This window comes from Pimephales promelas, chromosome 17, assembly GCF_988280905.1.
Source record: "Pimephales promelas chromosome 17, fPimPro1.hap1.1, whole genome shotgun sequence".
NCBI classification, from domain to species: Eukaryota; Metazoa; Chordata; class Actinopteri; order Cypriniformes; family Leuciscidae; genus Pimephales; species Pimephales promelas.
Genome location: NC_142785.1, coordinates 20,063,908 through 20,080,743, shown reverse-complemented (window position 1 = coordinate 20,080,743; position 16,836 = coordinate 20,063,908). Strand labels below are relative to the sequence as shown.

The 16,836-nt window shown below is 36.8% G+C and overlaps 1 protein-coding gene across 3 annotated transcripts in view; it reads left to right on the top strand.

Annotated features, from left to right (window-relative positions):
* mpp7a (MAGUK p55 scaffold protein 7a) overlaps nucleotides 1-16,836 on the top strand; it is a 100,836-nt gene that overhangs the window by 16,626 nt on the left and 67,374 nt on the right. For 2 of the 3 annotated variants that reach the window (XM_039661374.2, XM_039661376.2), the window contains exons 2-3: nucleotides 3,670-3,725; nucleotides 8,602-8,761. In XM_039661374.2, the coding sequence (XP_039517308.1) occupies nucleotides 8,725-8,761 (37 nt within the window). In that variant the 5' untranslated portion in view covers nucleotides 3,670-3,725; nucleotides 8,602-8,724. The remainder of the gene's footprint in view (nucleotides 1-3,669; nucleotides 3,726-8,601; nucleotides 8,762-16,836) is intronic. The other variant, XM_089122095.1, reaches the window with a different exon arrangement.

Below are 16,836 nucleotides of genomic sequence, written 5' to 3'. Positions count from 1 at the left end.
CGTTCGTTTGAACTTTAACCCGTACGGGTTTGGGTCTATATTTTAAATGGTCAGCCGGGTCCAGGTAAGGCCCCAATCTATAACTTCAGAGAAATAAGGTTAAAAAAAAACATAGTGCAACTTAAAGGAGCATTTCACCCATTTCAACATTAATCTTTATTGAAAGTGGATCATATATGTTGTCGAAATGTAAAATAATTTTTGAATTTGGTGCCCTATTGTAAAAGAATTCTTGAATTTAATGTTGGTTTGTTAAAACTTTTGTTTAAGCTAGCTAAATAAATTTTTTCATCTTTTTAGTGACATGCCATTTAGTTTGTTTGTTTTTTGTTTTTTTAAAACCCACAAAAAATGCAGTAAGTCTTAAATTTCAGCTTCTAGGCAACTGCAACAAAGCATCAAGAAAGAACACATTCTGTATAAATCAGGGTGAACATGTGCATCTGAAGTGTCTCTGGTGAAGGAAAAATCCATTATTTATCGGCTTTAATATACTTGTCTTATCGGGCCGATAAGACAAAAAAAATACATATCGGCCTATACAGATATGTTGGCTGATATATTGTACATTCCTAATATAGGTATCTAGTCATCAGACGTCTTGTCTGATCTTGCCCAATTATTTGGATGCTGCTGTTGTTTCTGTATTGGACGCTGAGTGGTATCAAATCTCACGCACACACACACACACACACACACACACACACACACACACACACACACACGCACACACACACACACACACACACACACACACACACACACACTTGCAACCAGACTCTAGTTTTGGTTTTATAAACAGCTATTGGCTTTAGTTCAGATGTGCTAAATGCTTGTTCCATATGAAGTGCTGCTGAAAAGGCCAATTCAAGAGATCATTAAACTGCTGTTCCCTTAAAGGTGCCCTTGAATGTTTTGAAATAATATTTTAATTTTGTTTTTATCTACATAGAGGGTATGTGGCTTATTTAACGGCATTTAACATGTTAAAATGGTTTTACAGGTCTATTTTCATCTCTAGAAATGGCCCTAGAGTGAAATGGTTTGACATTTTATTAGATTTTTTATTTATTTATATAATTAAAAAAAAAAACCCTATTTGAATATATAATGTGCTTAACCCCTTACTAGTCGGACATATATAAATATAGATGTATATTATCAGTAATATTCCTTCGGTCGACCACTGGTGAGGTGGTAATATTTTTGCAGCAAGTGAGTGTACCTAAACACTTTCTGCTTTTGTTTTTCTTTATCATGGCAAATGATACATTGCAATGAATAAACCCATCTATGCAGTTCATATTACTGTTCATTGTCCTGAGAAAGTGTGATGGCCTGAAAAGTGAATGTTCTGTCATGTTGAGTAGTTGATTGTAAATAAATAATCAACATTCTCTCCTGCAATCTGCCTCTAACAATGTGCCTATTCATAGTTGTGAAAGTACTGTAACTTCTCTCACAAACATAAGCTTCAAATGTGTGCAATATTCAAATGGGTATGATTTGTGAAATATTAAATGTTGTCCTTTTCATCTCTTTTTAGGACAAGAAAAACCTATATAATTTGCAGAAGTGCAGTTTTTTTTAGATGGGTTGTGTTAAAGTCAGCTTTGACAGTGGCATTAAGAAGAGGCGGTGCTTGTTTTTTTTTTGTTGTTTTTTTAAGAGCCTACTCATGGCTAGATTTTTGTTTGTTGGCAGAGAGACACTATATGGTACTATGTGTTAAAAGAGGCCATTGCTGGTAGAGTTAAACAACCATTTGAATTTCTGTGTATAATGCAGTGTCTGGGTTTCTTTTTGTGTCTGTTTGCCATCTACAGTATTTTTTTGAAAGGGATGACATCAGGGGAAGCATTGCATGTTTTTGTTTTTTTTTTGATCGCAAATGATCCTTAGTTAACTTGTTTATTTATTCGTGTAAGGAAACTGTTGCACAACCCCCGTATGACTATGGAGCATACTGCTCAACACTATTAGAGAGCATCATAAAACAACCAATATTAATAAAAGGGTGCAAAGTTGTGTGGCAGGACTAGTTCACACAACAGCTGTAGAAATCCACTAATTCCATCCATCCGGCTACTCCCTTGTTTCATCCACACATCACATGTCACAGCCATCTGTAAGTCTGCCATCAAAATTATGTCCTGCCTTATGTCATTTATCTTATACAGGCTATGAAAATAGCCAAGGAAGCTGGCATGGGGTGTTAAAACACAAAACAAAACAAACACCAACCAACCCGTTTGACCGTTTGTGAATTTTGTGACTTGAAACCACCCCACCCCATCCCTGTTTTTTTCTTTTATTAAAGGAATTGATACTTGTATTCAGCACAGATGCAATAAATTAATCAGAATCAAAATTGACAAAGACTTGCTTTGTTACAAAAATCTATTTCAAATAAATGTTGTTCTTTATTATTCTCTTTTATTTTGAGGTGTCTTTGTCACAGTGTAATTGAAGGTTACGTAATATTAATTATCAACATGTACTTACTGTAGGGTCAGGGGTTGGTTTAGGGTTTGGTTTAGGGTTGGTTGCATGTCATCATTATGCATAATTCACTGTTATTTAGTGTGGCTTCTAAAAAAACCCTTTTGTAATCAGTAGTGTATTATGGTAACTTGACTTGAAAAGGCCGCATGTGTGTGGTGAGAATCAGAGAAGGCAGTGTGTGGAGTGTTTTAATACAGACAAAAATCAGCTGATTCCCTCAAGGGAATTATTCTAACTCTCTCCAACACTGGTGGATGCTTCATGTGGTGTATCTTCTTGTGCGATTGTGCCGATCCTCAGATGAATGAATAGAAAGCTCTGATGTGTGGTAGGGTGGCAGAGTGCCTGTGGACTCTGTCCTCCAAAAAGAGCCCTGAATAAATCATTCATCTCCTTATGACTCCAAACTCTAAGGGCCCATAGAGTTGGTCACACACAATACTCACCCAAAATCTCACTGAAGGAATGGGGTTTTGTTCTCACACAAACGCCCCCAATCATCACGTTAATGACTCTTACAATGCTCCAAATCTCAAATGCACCTTTGATGGCACACACACACACCCCTCTCATGTTCACAATAACGCTCAGTAGAAATGAACTTTGAGTCAGCTGAAACTATTGAACCGTTTCATCATGTAGACTTTGTATAACCTTCAATGTGTTTGTTTATAGAATAACTTGAAAGTGCTGTGGTTTGGATACAAGACATTCATTAATACATGCTCTCTAGAATGAGGTTATTACCTTTTGTATGACATTTAAAGGATTTAAAGGTAATAAAATAATGAACCCAGACTAAGTTCTCCAAGGATCCTCTTGTCTACACTTTTATGTTTGAGTGGATGATTAGTAAATGTTTTATGCTATACCTCCACCTGGTGGTTATAACATGCAAATGTATATCTTTCCACTGCTAGGCTCAAGCATTAAGTGTTATTTTACTGCTTTGGTTAAAATAATAATAATAAATAACTAATAGTAGTATAGTTTCGTAATTGCCTTACTAATGTTTTCACTGGCCCCACAACATTTGTATTTTTTTATGTCATACATACAAAAAACATTCTTAGAAATAGTTAAGTTTTCTTTGCATTAAAATGTTGCATTTTATTACAGCATTCTATGGTAAAATTATTCAAATTTTTAATTTCTCTTTGCCAGATCGTTTTTACAACTGAGAAAACCTCCTGAAGGAACTTACTCTTCTTGTCGATCAGGTATGTGGTTGTCTATGCGTGGGAATATGTGTGTTGTCAGTAGGCAGGTGTTTAGTTGTGAGCTGATAAGTGCAGCATGTGCAAGCTGCATTAATGTGTGAAAGTATATTTATTTACACATAACTGATCTTACAATTTTAATGTTAAAGCACTTTTTGCTAATCTACCTAGCCTATTAAAAAACAAAGTCATCTAGAAGAGTGTGCATGGTTTCTTCGCATTCTCAAAAAATGTACTCTATTGTAATGAAATATTGTAAAAGATATCAGAATAGATAACTACTTTTAAATATCCGTTAATGGAGAACAATGCTTTTCTTATGGAATGTTTAGTTCTAAAATCAACCAGCAGGGGCTAATGTGTAACACAGCTAATGTGCTGTGTTAGACAAATCTTTAATAAATGCTTGGGCTGCAACAATTTTTTTTATTAAACACACTTATTTACAAAATCAGTTTTTTGCCACCATGGACCAACTACTGGCCGTGTTTGGTTGTTTTGAAATAATGAAAAAATATATATATATACTGTATATAGTTTTTATTTGAGCAAAAAAGTGTTTATTTGAGCAATTACATCATAGCAGCAACACACTAAAGCCTGTAAAGCATTGAAATAAATATGAGTAAATAATGGTAGCTTAAATAATATAGTAAAGTTAAATCTTTTTTTTTTTTTTTTTTTTTTTTATATTTCCACACAAAGACACATTATAGAGCTTACAGCTCTGCGCTTTGAGAGGGATCAGGGATGTGGCATGTTGGACATGAGCAGGAAAGAGACCATCAATCTTTTTTCTGATATCTTCATGTTTTCCACTTGATGTAAATAGTATGAAGAGCAAATTTTATCTTCCACAAGTGCAAGGCATTTAAGCAATGTTTGATGTTGCGCTGCTTGAGAAATCGAAAATAAAATCACCCGCATGTGTGAAACGTGCTTTACAAATAAACTTGACGCGCCTTACAATGTCTAATAACAAGCACAAACAATTTGTGTTAAAAAGAATTTGATGGGCAAGTAAAAATGTAGGTTATCTGTCCTACAGCTTTTTTCTACTTTGCCACAGTAAAGAATGTGAATGTAATAGGCCTAAATTAAATCATTTATAATCCCCTTTGAAAATGGGTAAGACGTGAGTGAAGATTTGGGAAAAGAAACAAGATTCCATGCAGGTCACGATTTTTTAATATTCGATTAGTTGATTTAATTATAGAATATCGAATAGGTTGTGCGGTTATTCTGTAAAATAAAATCGTCATGTTTTCGGTGCTGATGGGGTGGTAACATGTTCATGTAACCATAGGGTGACTCTGCCAATAACGCACATAACAGCTGTCACAAAGAACCGGCAAAAGTAATGATTATGAATGTATAAAATATAGCAAGGAGACATTTTAATTGTTTATTAATAAACCACTGTTTTCTGTGTCAGTGTTGGCTGCAGTGATTAAGTTGACGATGCTGACTCGTCATCTTCACAGTTCACGCACCTCTAGAGAGAAATGCACAATTCATATCGATTAGCCTACATAAGCAAAGAGTAGGCTAGTTGGTTTCTTTTGGTTTTGAATTGTTTTGTTTTGAAGTAGACAATTCATGCTTTCTATGTGGAATTTTGTTAACTCTCTCATTCTTCATGAATCCAAATGTTTCCATGACTGCGATGTAACAGTTAATTGCTAACCTATTTCTTTTCTAAACAAAGCTTTGTGCTTCAGTCGTGTTATAATATTCATGTAAAACAGCATTCACATACAAAAAAAATGTGTTTTGGCTGACCACCGCGGTGGTCCGAATGTCACGTTTACATCCACGTTTTGATTTGTGTCAGTAGAGAAACATACTTTTTGCTCTCATAACAGTGTGAGATCTTCCAGCAGGGGATAACTGCCAAAGATAACCAGCCAATCTATGAGTCTTTGGGGCCGAAATGACAACAGATAAGCTTATAGCCAAGTGACTTCATTTTATTATAGCTTTAGCAGACACGCACTGATCGAGTCAGTCTGCCTTATGATTCGTTACTGGCTCGTGGCAATTTATTGTGTTCCAATGATTCATTGTATGAAGTCAGGGGAGCGTTTTGTAGTTTCCATAAAAGCAGGCATGTGTACTTTATGGATTAAGGCCTACCAGGCCCTGACCTTCATGGCAGCAGACTTGCTGTATGTGAGCATAGACGAACGGCGAGAAAGGTTGACTTAGAATGAAAACAAGCTAAACATTTAGGTGTGACAACTAGATAAGATTTAAGTTGCATCTTTTTATAGGTGGTGGTGGTACATATCAACGTTTTCTAAATATACATTACACAAAATCATATATATATAGTCTATTCAGGTGACAATTCAGCAGTTAAAAATGCAACCAACGAGTCAGCACAGCTGAATTTAGCTCCATACCTGCTTTTATTTCACTACAGATGGTGCACAACTTTCTGGTAGCCCTTTGTCATAATTCATTTTTCGAATACACCAGCTTTAGAGGCTCATTCAGTCCCGCGTACGTGCTGTAATGCGCATGATTTACTGGTCTATAAGACTCTTAATGCACCTCCAGATGATTCAGTGATCTCCTGGGGCCCTTGATTCACCGATTCACATATTCTCTATGAAGCAGAGATGCTAAAGTATATTACAGACTGGATCAATTACATCTAATAATCACTCCATATTTTTTTTTATCCAAAATGTCCTGATGTTTCTTTTGTTGTAGCAGAGAATGGCTCAACTTTACAGCTGCATGCCAGTACTATAAGTAGCTCAAGGGCAAAATGGCAATTTTTCTTTTGCCATATGTTGTATCCACTTCATCAGTTTGTTTTGTGTTTTTGAGTATCTTAATACTGTCTTGTTTTATTGACTAAGAAACGTTGAGAGTGGTCTGAGTGAAAAGTGGTCTGAATTGATTCAAAGGAATGATTATTTACGAATCAATGCAATTTCTGGTTCAGCCAACAGAAATGGCCCAGAATTCATGGTTACGCACAGATTGGGCCCCGATTCACTTCCGGATAAATGGAGTTTGCAGCTATACACCTTATTATAATATTCACTGTTTCAATTGACATACCTCAAGACATACAATATACATATTAACATGGTTTTAGTGTGGGGAAAAATGCTTACTAATCTTTTCTGTGTAAAGATTTAGGCAATTTTACAACTTTATTCAATTATACTGAAGTTTTAATGGAAGAATTAATATAAGTGCTTTTATGAAATGATTATCTTTAAGTTTATGCTTTAAAATATTCCAGAATGTGGTCCCATTTACTTCTTGAAGTAATCAACATTGTCACAAATGCTGTATACTATGTTAACTTGCATTGAACATAGAATATTCATACCAAGTTTGCTTGCTTAGTCTTATCACTGACAGACACAGGAGGTTTGCAGTCGCAATCGCATACTCTCGAGTAGGCGCATATTCAAAATAAGCATTTTATTCACTATTGCTAAAAAAATTGATTCTATGTAATGTAATCCATTCGTCATGTTGTCATTATCATGTGACCAACCAGTGTCAGTTGCATTACTTCACTGCCATTCACAAATTTTCTCCTGTGGCTTCATGTGCATCATATGCACACTTCAGAATTTCGCTGGAAGAATTAGGTCATCCGGGTAGTATTTGCAGACTCTTTTATCTTAATATGAGTAGTGTGAATTAAAACCGCATGTGGACACCAATGACACGCCATGCGTTTAATAACACGACTGCCACGAGTCAGTCACAGGCAGGAGTTACAGGACTAGAGGGAGAGATCGACAGAAGGGTCAGCAAAGTGGGGAAATAGGCAGAGGAGGATAATGTAACAAAGAAGTAGAGGGAGAAATGTGTTAAGCTGACCTCAAGCTTCATGTGTATTATCTCTTTGAGGTCTGTCTGATCTTGCGTGGCGCTTGTGAAATGTTTAAAGGGATACTCCACTTTTTTTTGGGAAATAGGCTCATTTTACAACTCCCTGAGAGTTCAACAGTTTTCCGATTTTCTGATATTTAGAAGAATATCAGTAACCAGACAGTTTCTGGTCTCATTGACCTCCATAGTAGGAAAAAATATGTACTATGGAAGTCAATGGGACCAGAAACTGTCTGGTTCCTGATATTCTTCTAAATATCAGAAAATCAGCTGAATGGATATGAAAACGGTAAAACCCAACTGTTTAATTCTGAGAGCCTATTTCCAAAAAAAGTGGAGTATCCCTTAAACATCTGATCTCTACACTGTTCTTGCCATGTGCAATTTTAGTGTGTTAAATCGTCTTTACCTATGAAATGCAAGTCTCTTTGCACCTCTTGTCTTCTATCTGGTTCAAATTGACAAAGTGCAACCATGTAAATTGTAATTGGCTGTAATGTCACCACTAGATGGCAGCAGTGTGCTTTTATTATTATCATATAGCGGTGTATGATTGAATCTCCAGCATACCTTTCATTGCAATCAGGTTTTTTTTTTTCTTCTTCTTCTGTCCATACAGATTCTTGTCCCACAAACCTGATACTGTGTGATCTATTTAGAGGCAGAGCAAGTATGGTTGCCCCCACCTTCCTCTTTCCATCTCTCAGTTTTTCATTTGTTCTTTCAGGTCACTGGTTACAGGTCTTTGGGGTGATATAAAGGTTTCAGGGGCTTTTGGTGCCGCGGCACGAATCCGGACAGGCACAGGCCCCTGGACGGAAAAAGCAGAAATTGGAATTGATTTCAGGAACATTTGGGGCTAATGTATCTCTGTCTTTTTCATTCTGTCCCTTTGCCTCATTATATATTGCATTGCGCAGTTCAATTTGTAGGGCTTCTCCTGTAATTGTGTATGCTCAACAAAAATTCTGGTATATACTCATATCTATGTCGTTATTTTCTTTTATAGATTTGCCAATGACATAACCAAGGGTTTGCAGACTCTTCCTGGGGTTGAGTCGCCCAACCCCAACGCTGCTGGATTGTTGTGGTAACGTTGTGAAGTTGAAAGGAAGCTGATTTGCCGCTCACCATGCCAGCCCTCTCCACCAGAACTGGCAGTGAGATAGGTACCTCATCCTTACACCCTACACCTTATTGAACAGCAATTAGGTCCTCTAGGATTTTGACCAGCAAGCTTGGCCAAATGTCAACTTCCTGCTTATAAAGCTGTTTATCGTTAAAAATAACACACCAACAAACATATGGTTCACTAGATGTATTAATCAGTATGGATATATGACTCACAAGCGTCTGAATTGTACATTCATCGCTTTGTTAAAAGTTAGTTTCTAATGCTCACCAGTGCTGCATTAATTTGATTAAAACAAAGTAAAACAGTCATATTGTGAAATTATTACAATTTTAATAGTTTTTAAAATGTAACTTTTTCCTGTTATAACTAAGCTACATTTTCAATAGTCATTACTTCAGACTTGTCACATTACTTCAGTAAGTGTCACTGAATATATTTCCCAAAAAATATTCCAATATACTAATTTGGTGCTCAAGAAACATATGTCATTATTATGTAAACAGTTGTGGTGCTTTTTTTTTTTAAACTGCATTTTTTTTTTCCTGTCACCATTGATCGATGGAATGTATCATTATGCACAAATGTACCTTTTTTTTCTTGTCCATGTCCCTTGCTCTTGGTCTCATTTCCTTTTGTAAAGAAGGGATTACTAAGTGAATGTAATCTATTTAAAAATAATGCCTAGTTGGGGTATAAAATTCTGATTGACGATCGTAAGATTACTGGGAGACGTGTGGTATGGTTGGGTTACGTCTGTTTTGTGCAATCCTGGTTTTTAATGAACACTTTGAACGCCCAGTAAGCCACTGTGGATCTGATAGATTAGAATCATTACATACCTTATGTCAAGATGTGTGCGAGCACTCCTGTGCCGTTATGCCACTGCTCTGGATGTGTTATTGCCTGCAATGCTGTTGTTGGACACCTAACATAACTCCCACCCATCTCTCTTATACACACACACACTTTAAACATCCCATTCATAAGGCAGGAAATTGAGATTTAATCACCAAAGTCTGCTATAAAATTGATCAAGGATGACTGCCACTAAATTATTAGCTTGTTTCTGGCTCTTATGATCTTTTTTTTTTTCTTTTCTATTTTCTCAACACAGGTCTATTCATTCTTTCATTAAACCTCTCCATCACACAGTGTCTGTTCTGTTCTAGTCTCATTCCTCTATATGGATGTAAAAAGCTATTCTTTTACTCCATGTATCCTGTTTTTCGTGTGGGTGTTTTTCTTCCTGGTGGCATTTGATTTCATTACCCTTGGGTGTCTTTGGACTGAGCGACCCATCCACCCACTACCTGTAAAATGTGTATGTGAGAGAAAGTACCTCTGGTGTTGATGTCTCATGATAAATTACTGTAATTCATCTTGCATCAACTGCAAACTCAATCATCATGTGCACTTCAGCTCACATTCACAAAATCAGGCATTATTCTCTAAGACTTCCTAAAAGAACAGCATACAATAGCCTTAAAAAGCATGCCTTCATCACTTACTTTTTTGAGACGGAACTGATTCGTCTAACCCTGTCCTAATTGCACTCCGGGGCCTCATGTATAAACGTTGCGTACGCACAAAATGGGCATAGAAATATGCGTACGCATTTTTCCACGCGCACATCGGGATTTATAAAAAATAAACTTGGCGTAAATAAGTGCGCACCGTAAGGATGCTCTTGACCGTGCGTACGCACTCTTTTAGAAGAGTATGGGTTTTGGAGACACCGATGGTGAGCTGGAGTCAAATGTCTTTTTGCTTACTATTAGACAGAGAGTCTAAAGAAAATTATACATCTACAGAAAGATAATACAAATATAATTTCACAAACCTATCATCACTTGAAGCAAACATCCATCCCTTCTTAAATGACCGCCAGCACGCGCGTTGGGCCGTTTGGTGAAACTGACGCATATAGCCTATAATCTAACGGCAGATGGAGTAAAACCCTAAATCTTCATTATGAGTCCAAATCATAAATACAGTCCATATTCACAATAACAGTTTAAATAAATAAGAGAATGGTTTAAACTATGTTTTACTTCTGATATAAACATTTAGATTAAATATGCCATTCTCATTAATGGAGTTAAACTGTTAAACTACATGAAATCATTACTGAGAAGTTACAATATATATATATATATATATATATATATATATTCAATAAATATAAATAGACCTATTTGTTGTGGATGCATTGCTTTTGAACACTTTTCTTCTGGCATGCTGTGTTTTGATGTTTTAACTAGAGATTGTCTGAGAAAACTGTTTCGTGCAAATAATGCACAACCATGTCTATCTCTTCCATTAAAATCTCTTCCATTATCCATTAAAATATAAATCAATTAAAAATACTATTTGGCCAGTGGAAAAGATTGAGAAAAACTTTCTCTGAAATGTATTTAACACTATTTGATTTATTCATTCAAAAACAAGGCAAGGATATAGGCTACTAAAAAAAAATGTTTGTAATAATGTGACGGCACATCCACATTTCATATTTTCCTAACGTCTTGTACCGTTAAACTTGGTATCACGTGGATGAATAATCATATGCAAATGATATGCAGATGAGGATATGCATAGTAAAACTAGGCTTTGTAATTTTTCATATATGGTTATTTCGGGGAGGAGACGCACGTTCGCATAATCTCCCGCTGACTGGGATTTATAAAGTGAATTCTGCGCAGGTTCTGGCGTACGAACGGTTTTATAAATCTGAAAACTTTTGTGCGTACGCAAATTCTGCCTTATGTGCGTACGCACACTTTAAGGATGAAATCTACGCAAAGTTTTATGCATGAGGCCCCAGATCTATTTATTTATTGTTTTAAAAAAAGCACATTTATTTATTGAAATATTGTAATATTTTATGATTATATATATATATATATATATATATATATATATATCAAATATTTATATAAATAATCAAATATTTATATAAAATGTATATTTTATATAATATTTATATAAAATGTATATATTGATTTTAATTAATTAATTTACTTTTATTTTTATTTATTTCTTTTTCATAAATATAACGATCAAAAGATAATATATTTTTTAAATATATTATTATTTTCATAAACCGTGAAAGGAAAGGTCATTCAGTGAGTGGTTCAGTTGTTTGAGCTGCACTCCCTCCTGCCTTCCTCACAGTCTGTTAGCCTGATCATTTTGAATCTGCCCTTTGATTGGAGCATCGTAGCCCCCTACTAGATTTTTATGAGCCGTATGAAGTTTTACAGTGTTATTCTGGGCAGGCCTGCTGGTCCTATTTTCCTAAAACTCTCCCCAAGGCATCACTAAAAAGATAAGAGCGCCAGGTAGGCTTGAGAGACAAAAGGGGACATGTGGGAAATTTTTAGGACAGAAGTTCTTTAGCAGATAAACCTCCTCTAATGAAGATGAATGCATGTGTGTGTGTGTGTGTGTGTGACAGGTTTTATGCATGAAACTATCTGTGCAGGTATTCTACTTGAAACTGGAATTGTTTTTTGATTAGTGTGTATGTGGAAATAATATTTCCATCGTTCCTGTTCAGAAACAAGTGTATGGTGTAATGATGCCGTTGTCCGTAACGAGATCCACATTGAGCTCCATATTGTTTTATCGTTCAGGTACTGAGTCTCTCTTATGGCTTCAGCAGAACACCAACTGAATATGGCTGCAATGAGGGATATGACAGGAATGGCCATATTAAATTTCTTCTCGGCTAACAGTAAATTTTTCCATTCTGATGTCAAGAATGCAGAGCATCTGGGAGCAGAGGACAGAACGAAAGCAAGGGAGGGAGGGAAGGAGAGAGGAACGTTAGTAGCGGCTGCAGTAAGCACTTTGGGAGCACTTTATCGATTTCCAGCCATTTATCCTCCTCTTTTCCATCTCTCCTCTTTCTCTCTCTCTCTCTCTCTACTGCCACAGGGATGCAGAACTGTAACACAAGGATTTGTTGCCACTGGAATAGCTCCCTGTTTCCAATTACATCAGAATGAAAATTTCCACTTCATTTTACCAAATGCAAGAGAAAGGAGAGGTAGTAAAGCGGAGGGACAAGGAATTTCATTTATTTATTTATTTATTTTATGTCCCCATTTTCAGGGGATAGAGATATGTATCGCTGTCAACAAGCAGAACGCATTCAGTTCCGAATGTCTGGTGTGTTTTCTGAACCAGTATAAAAAGGGTCTGAACATCTTCATACACAAGGTCTAAAAGCCTCAAACAAGCAATCTAGATTTACTTTATTGCATATCCATCACATTCACAATACTAGAGTGTTGCTAATTGGTTGATAGGGTGCTCTGGGTGGTGACTTACTAACCCATGTCAAAAGAGCCAACCACTTTGTCTCTGATATTCTGGTTACACATCTGATCTTTTAGTAGCTAGAGTTTCAAAAACCCAACTTAAAATTCAAAGCCCTTTTTCCTTTCCACCCATTTTTGGGTATAAGCCGTCAACCAGGGCTCATCAGGCATCTCTACCTTGGGCTTTCCTCTCGCCAGAGCCTGAGGTCTTGTCAGATGTAGTCCGGTGTTATTTTTCTGGTGTGATTGAGCTCTGATATAGGCATGAAATGTGTACTGTCACATGGAATCAGAGTGTGATTGGACTGAATCTTTTCTACATGTGTTTAAATGGCTGCTTCAGGATCATATTTCCTCCTGTTCTGTCTAATCTCAGTAAAATAACAGAGATTCTGAGCTCCAGAGATGCTCATTTGAGGGACGGTTTGACCTTGGCTACTGTGCCTCTAGATCAGAATGAAAAAAGCCATCTTTTTTGATTATATTTTCCTCTTATGTGTGTCCACATGTTGAAAAGCACTGGCCCAGCATTGGGAAAAAAACACCAGGGGCCTGATGTATAAATGTTGCATATGTGCGTAATTTTCCATGCACACGTTGAGATTTATATTAAAAAAAAAAACAAATCTTATTGTAAATGTGTGCGTACCATACGGATACTCAAACAATGATTTAAACTGTTTTACATCTGATATGCACATTTAGATAAAATATGCCACTCTTATTAATGGAGTTAAGTACTGAAATGTGTGTGCTGTGCTGAAATTTGTAATTGTCAATGATGACAATTATTAAAACTAAAAAACTGCAAAAAATAAGTCCTCTCTATTTCAATTTAAAAATATATAAACATCCTAATATATATGTTTACTTTAAAGGCAAAATTGCATAAGTTTGATTTGCTTAAAGCAATTCAAAAAATTATATTTGGCCAGTGGAAAAAAAATGAGAATAACTCTTCTCTGAAAACTTTCTCTAAAATGTATTTTGATTTATTTATTCTAAAATAATACAAGAATCCTGAATGACTTTAGCAATGTGATGGCCCATCTCATATTTTCCTAATGTTTTTGTACTGTAAAACATTGGTATCATGTGGATTGGAATATGCATGGAAAAAATATGCAGATGACATTAAACTCATATGGTCATTCTGGGAGATGCATGTATGCACAATCTTCTGCTGACTAAGTTTTCTAAAGGGAATTTTGTGCAGGTTCTGACGTACGCATGGTTTTATAAATCTGAAAATGTTTGTGCGTACTGGCATGCTAAATCTAACTTTTGTGTGTACGGACACTTTTGGGATGAAATCTATGGAAAGTTTTATATGTGAGGCCCCAGAAAAATTTTAAACCAAGTGAATTTTTTTTTGTGTGAAATTGCAGTCACTCAATATGTTTCTGTTTTAAATAAATGCTGTTCCTTTTGAACTTTCTATTCATCAAAGAATCCTGAAAAATTGCATTATGGTTTCCAGAAACATAATAAGCAGCACAACTGTTTTATGTCTTGAGCACCAAATCAGCATGATTTCTGAAGGATTATGTGACACTCAAGACTGGAGAAATGATCGGCTTTGCCATCACAGGAATAAATTGTTTTAAAATATAAATTTATTTTAAATTGTAATAATATTTCACAATATTTACTGTATTTGATCAATCAAATGTACCTTGATAAGCATAAAATTAATATTACATACCTCAAACTTTTCTGAATGCCTTTTTACATTGTCTTGTACTGTATATTGCCACATAAACGTCCATCAACGGGTATTTTCATTTAAAGTTACTGCTACAAATTCACATTTGCAACAATTAAAGTTGCAGAATGGAGTACGAATTGTTTATAGCAATTAGTAGGATGACGGAGTGTATATATGCACTACTGATGTATACGACTAGACACTTTTTAGTGTGTGGCTGTGTGTATAATTGGAGTAGATGGTCCAGAACATGCTAGTAGGTCTGAGAAATCCTGGGCAAGAGCTCGGATGTGGTGTTGTGGTTAAAGAGGCTGGAGCTGAGAACACTGCGATGAAACCCTACAATGGACTCCGAATGCCAAAAGAGCATGCATGTTTGTGTGCTTCATGCTGTTTAGACACAGATCAAAGATCACTACGTCTCAGACCTTTGTGTAGCCACTAGCCAGATAATTTACAACAATTTGTTAGATCCGGAGGGCCTCTCTTTCTCGCTGTGGATGTAGTTTTTCTGTTTTAGGAGGCAAATCAAAGGAAAAATGAATGAAAGTATGCAGAGTACAGCTGTTCTTGTTTTCATATTTCCATTCACTCACTCAGTTTTCTCACAGACCGGCATGAACCATGTTCTCGGAGTATCACCTGAAATAGTGAGCTCTAAGGTGGTTCTATGCATGAGTGTGTATTTGTATGACATTTATATTGCTTCACAGAGTCAGTCTCTCAGCACTTGAAGGATAGAAGTATGGCCCCGTGTCCATTTTCTGCTGCACAGCTCACTGAGACGAGTGTGTGTGAATCTTTTTGCACTATTGACTCTTGAACCCCTCCAAACAAGACATTCAAAGAAAGCCATTTTACTGTTCCTTTTCGAAATGTGGCCTGTAAATCTTTTTGGTCTGGTTTTCTGCCAGTTGTCCTCTTCTTGGCTAGTGTGAGGTCAACAGAAGCCAGACAGGGAGCCAACGGAGCATATTTCCCATGCGGACAGCCTCTATTGTGGCGTGTGTTTGTGTGTTTGTATGCGCTGTCCTTGTTTCTTTTTTTCAGGCCCTTATGTGACCGGCTAAGAATATCTGTGTTGTTCCAGAAAACCATCATGTCTGCATCACTTAAGCGTTTGTGCGTGTCTGTGTGTATTGTGTTAACTCCAGACAGTTTGGATGACCTTGCTGCCTTCCTAACAGGCTGTGTAATTAAAGCTGCTCTCCATGCCCTGTGCTGCTGACCCATAATGCTGTGAATTTGAGAAGCAGGTCCTTTCGGCCTCTGCTCCGCCCTGTTGTATTCCAGCACTGCCATTGATGTCGGAGGAACGCTGTTATTTTCTGGAGGCCGCTGGGAAGTGTAGGCGTGTGAAAAGGAAACACTGCTTGGCACAGCATTTTTTCACATCCCGTCCGGTATATTTGGCCTGGCGGCCAATAATGTTCAGTTTACGTAGATTCTTTTATAGCCTGCTGGGACATAAGGTTAGATGTTGACTTTTAAACTCTCCCGTTTTTTTTTTTTTTTTACTTTTTGTCTCACCTGGCACGGGGAATGATAGATGAAAAAATCCACCAGCAAAGCAATTTTTTTTGTCACATATATGAAACGACCTGGTTGTGAGATTTCTGAAGGGTGATAGGAGAATTAACCCCTCCAGACCTCCCTCTGTGCCACCATGGGACCTCTCCATGGTCCTAGGGGCTTTGAGGGGTCCATCTTTTGCACCGTTCCAGTCAGTTGATCTTAAACCTCTCTCGCTGAAGACTGCTCTCCTGTTGGCATTGGTATCTATCAAGCGAGTGGGAGATCTGCAGGCTCTCTGTTAGGCCGGCATGTCTGGAATTTGGTCCTGATGACTCCAAAGTCATCCTCAAGCCCAGGCATGGTTATGTACCCAAAGCTTATAATGTCACCACATGTGCTCTGCACAACCACATTCACATATATAAGATAATCCACCCACATTTGGCTCTTGGCGGGTGTTCATTTCGGACCCTGATGGTACGACATTGACACGGTGTGACTGTTACACTAGTAAAAATCATTTTGGATAATGCACATGTCAACAAAATATATAACTGTTAT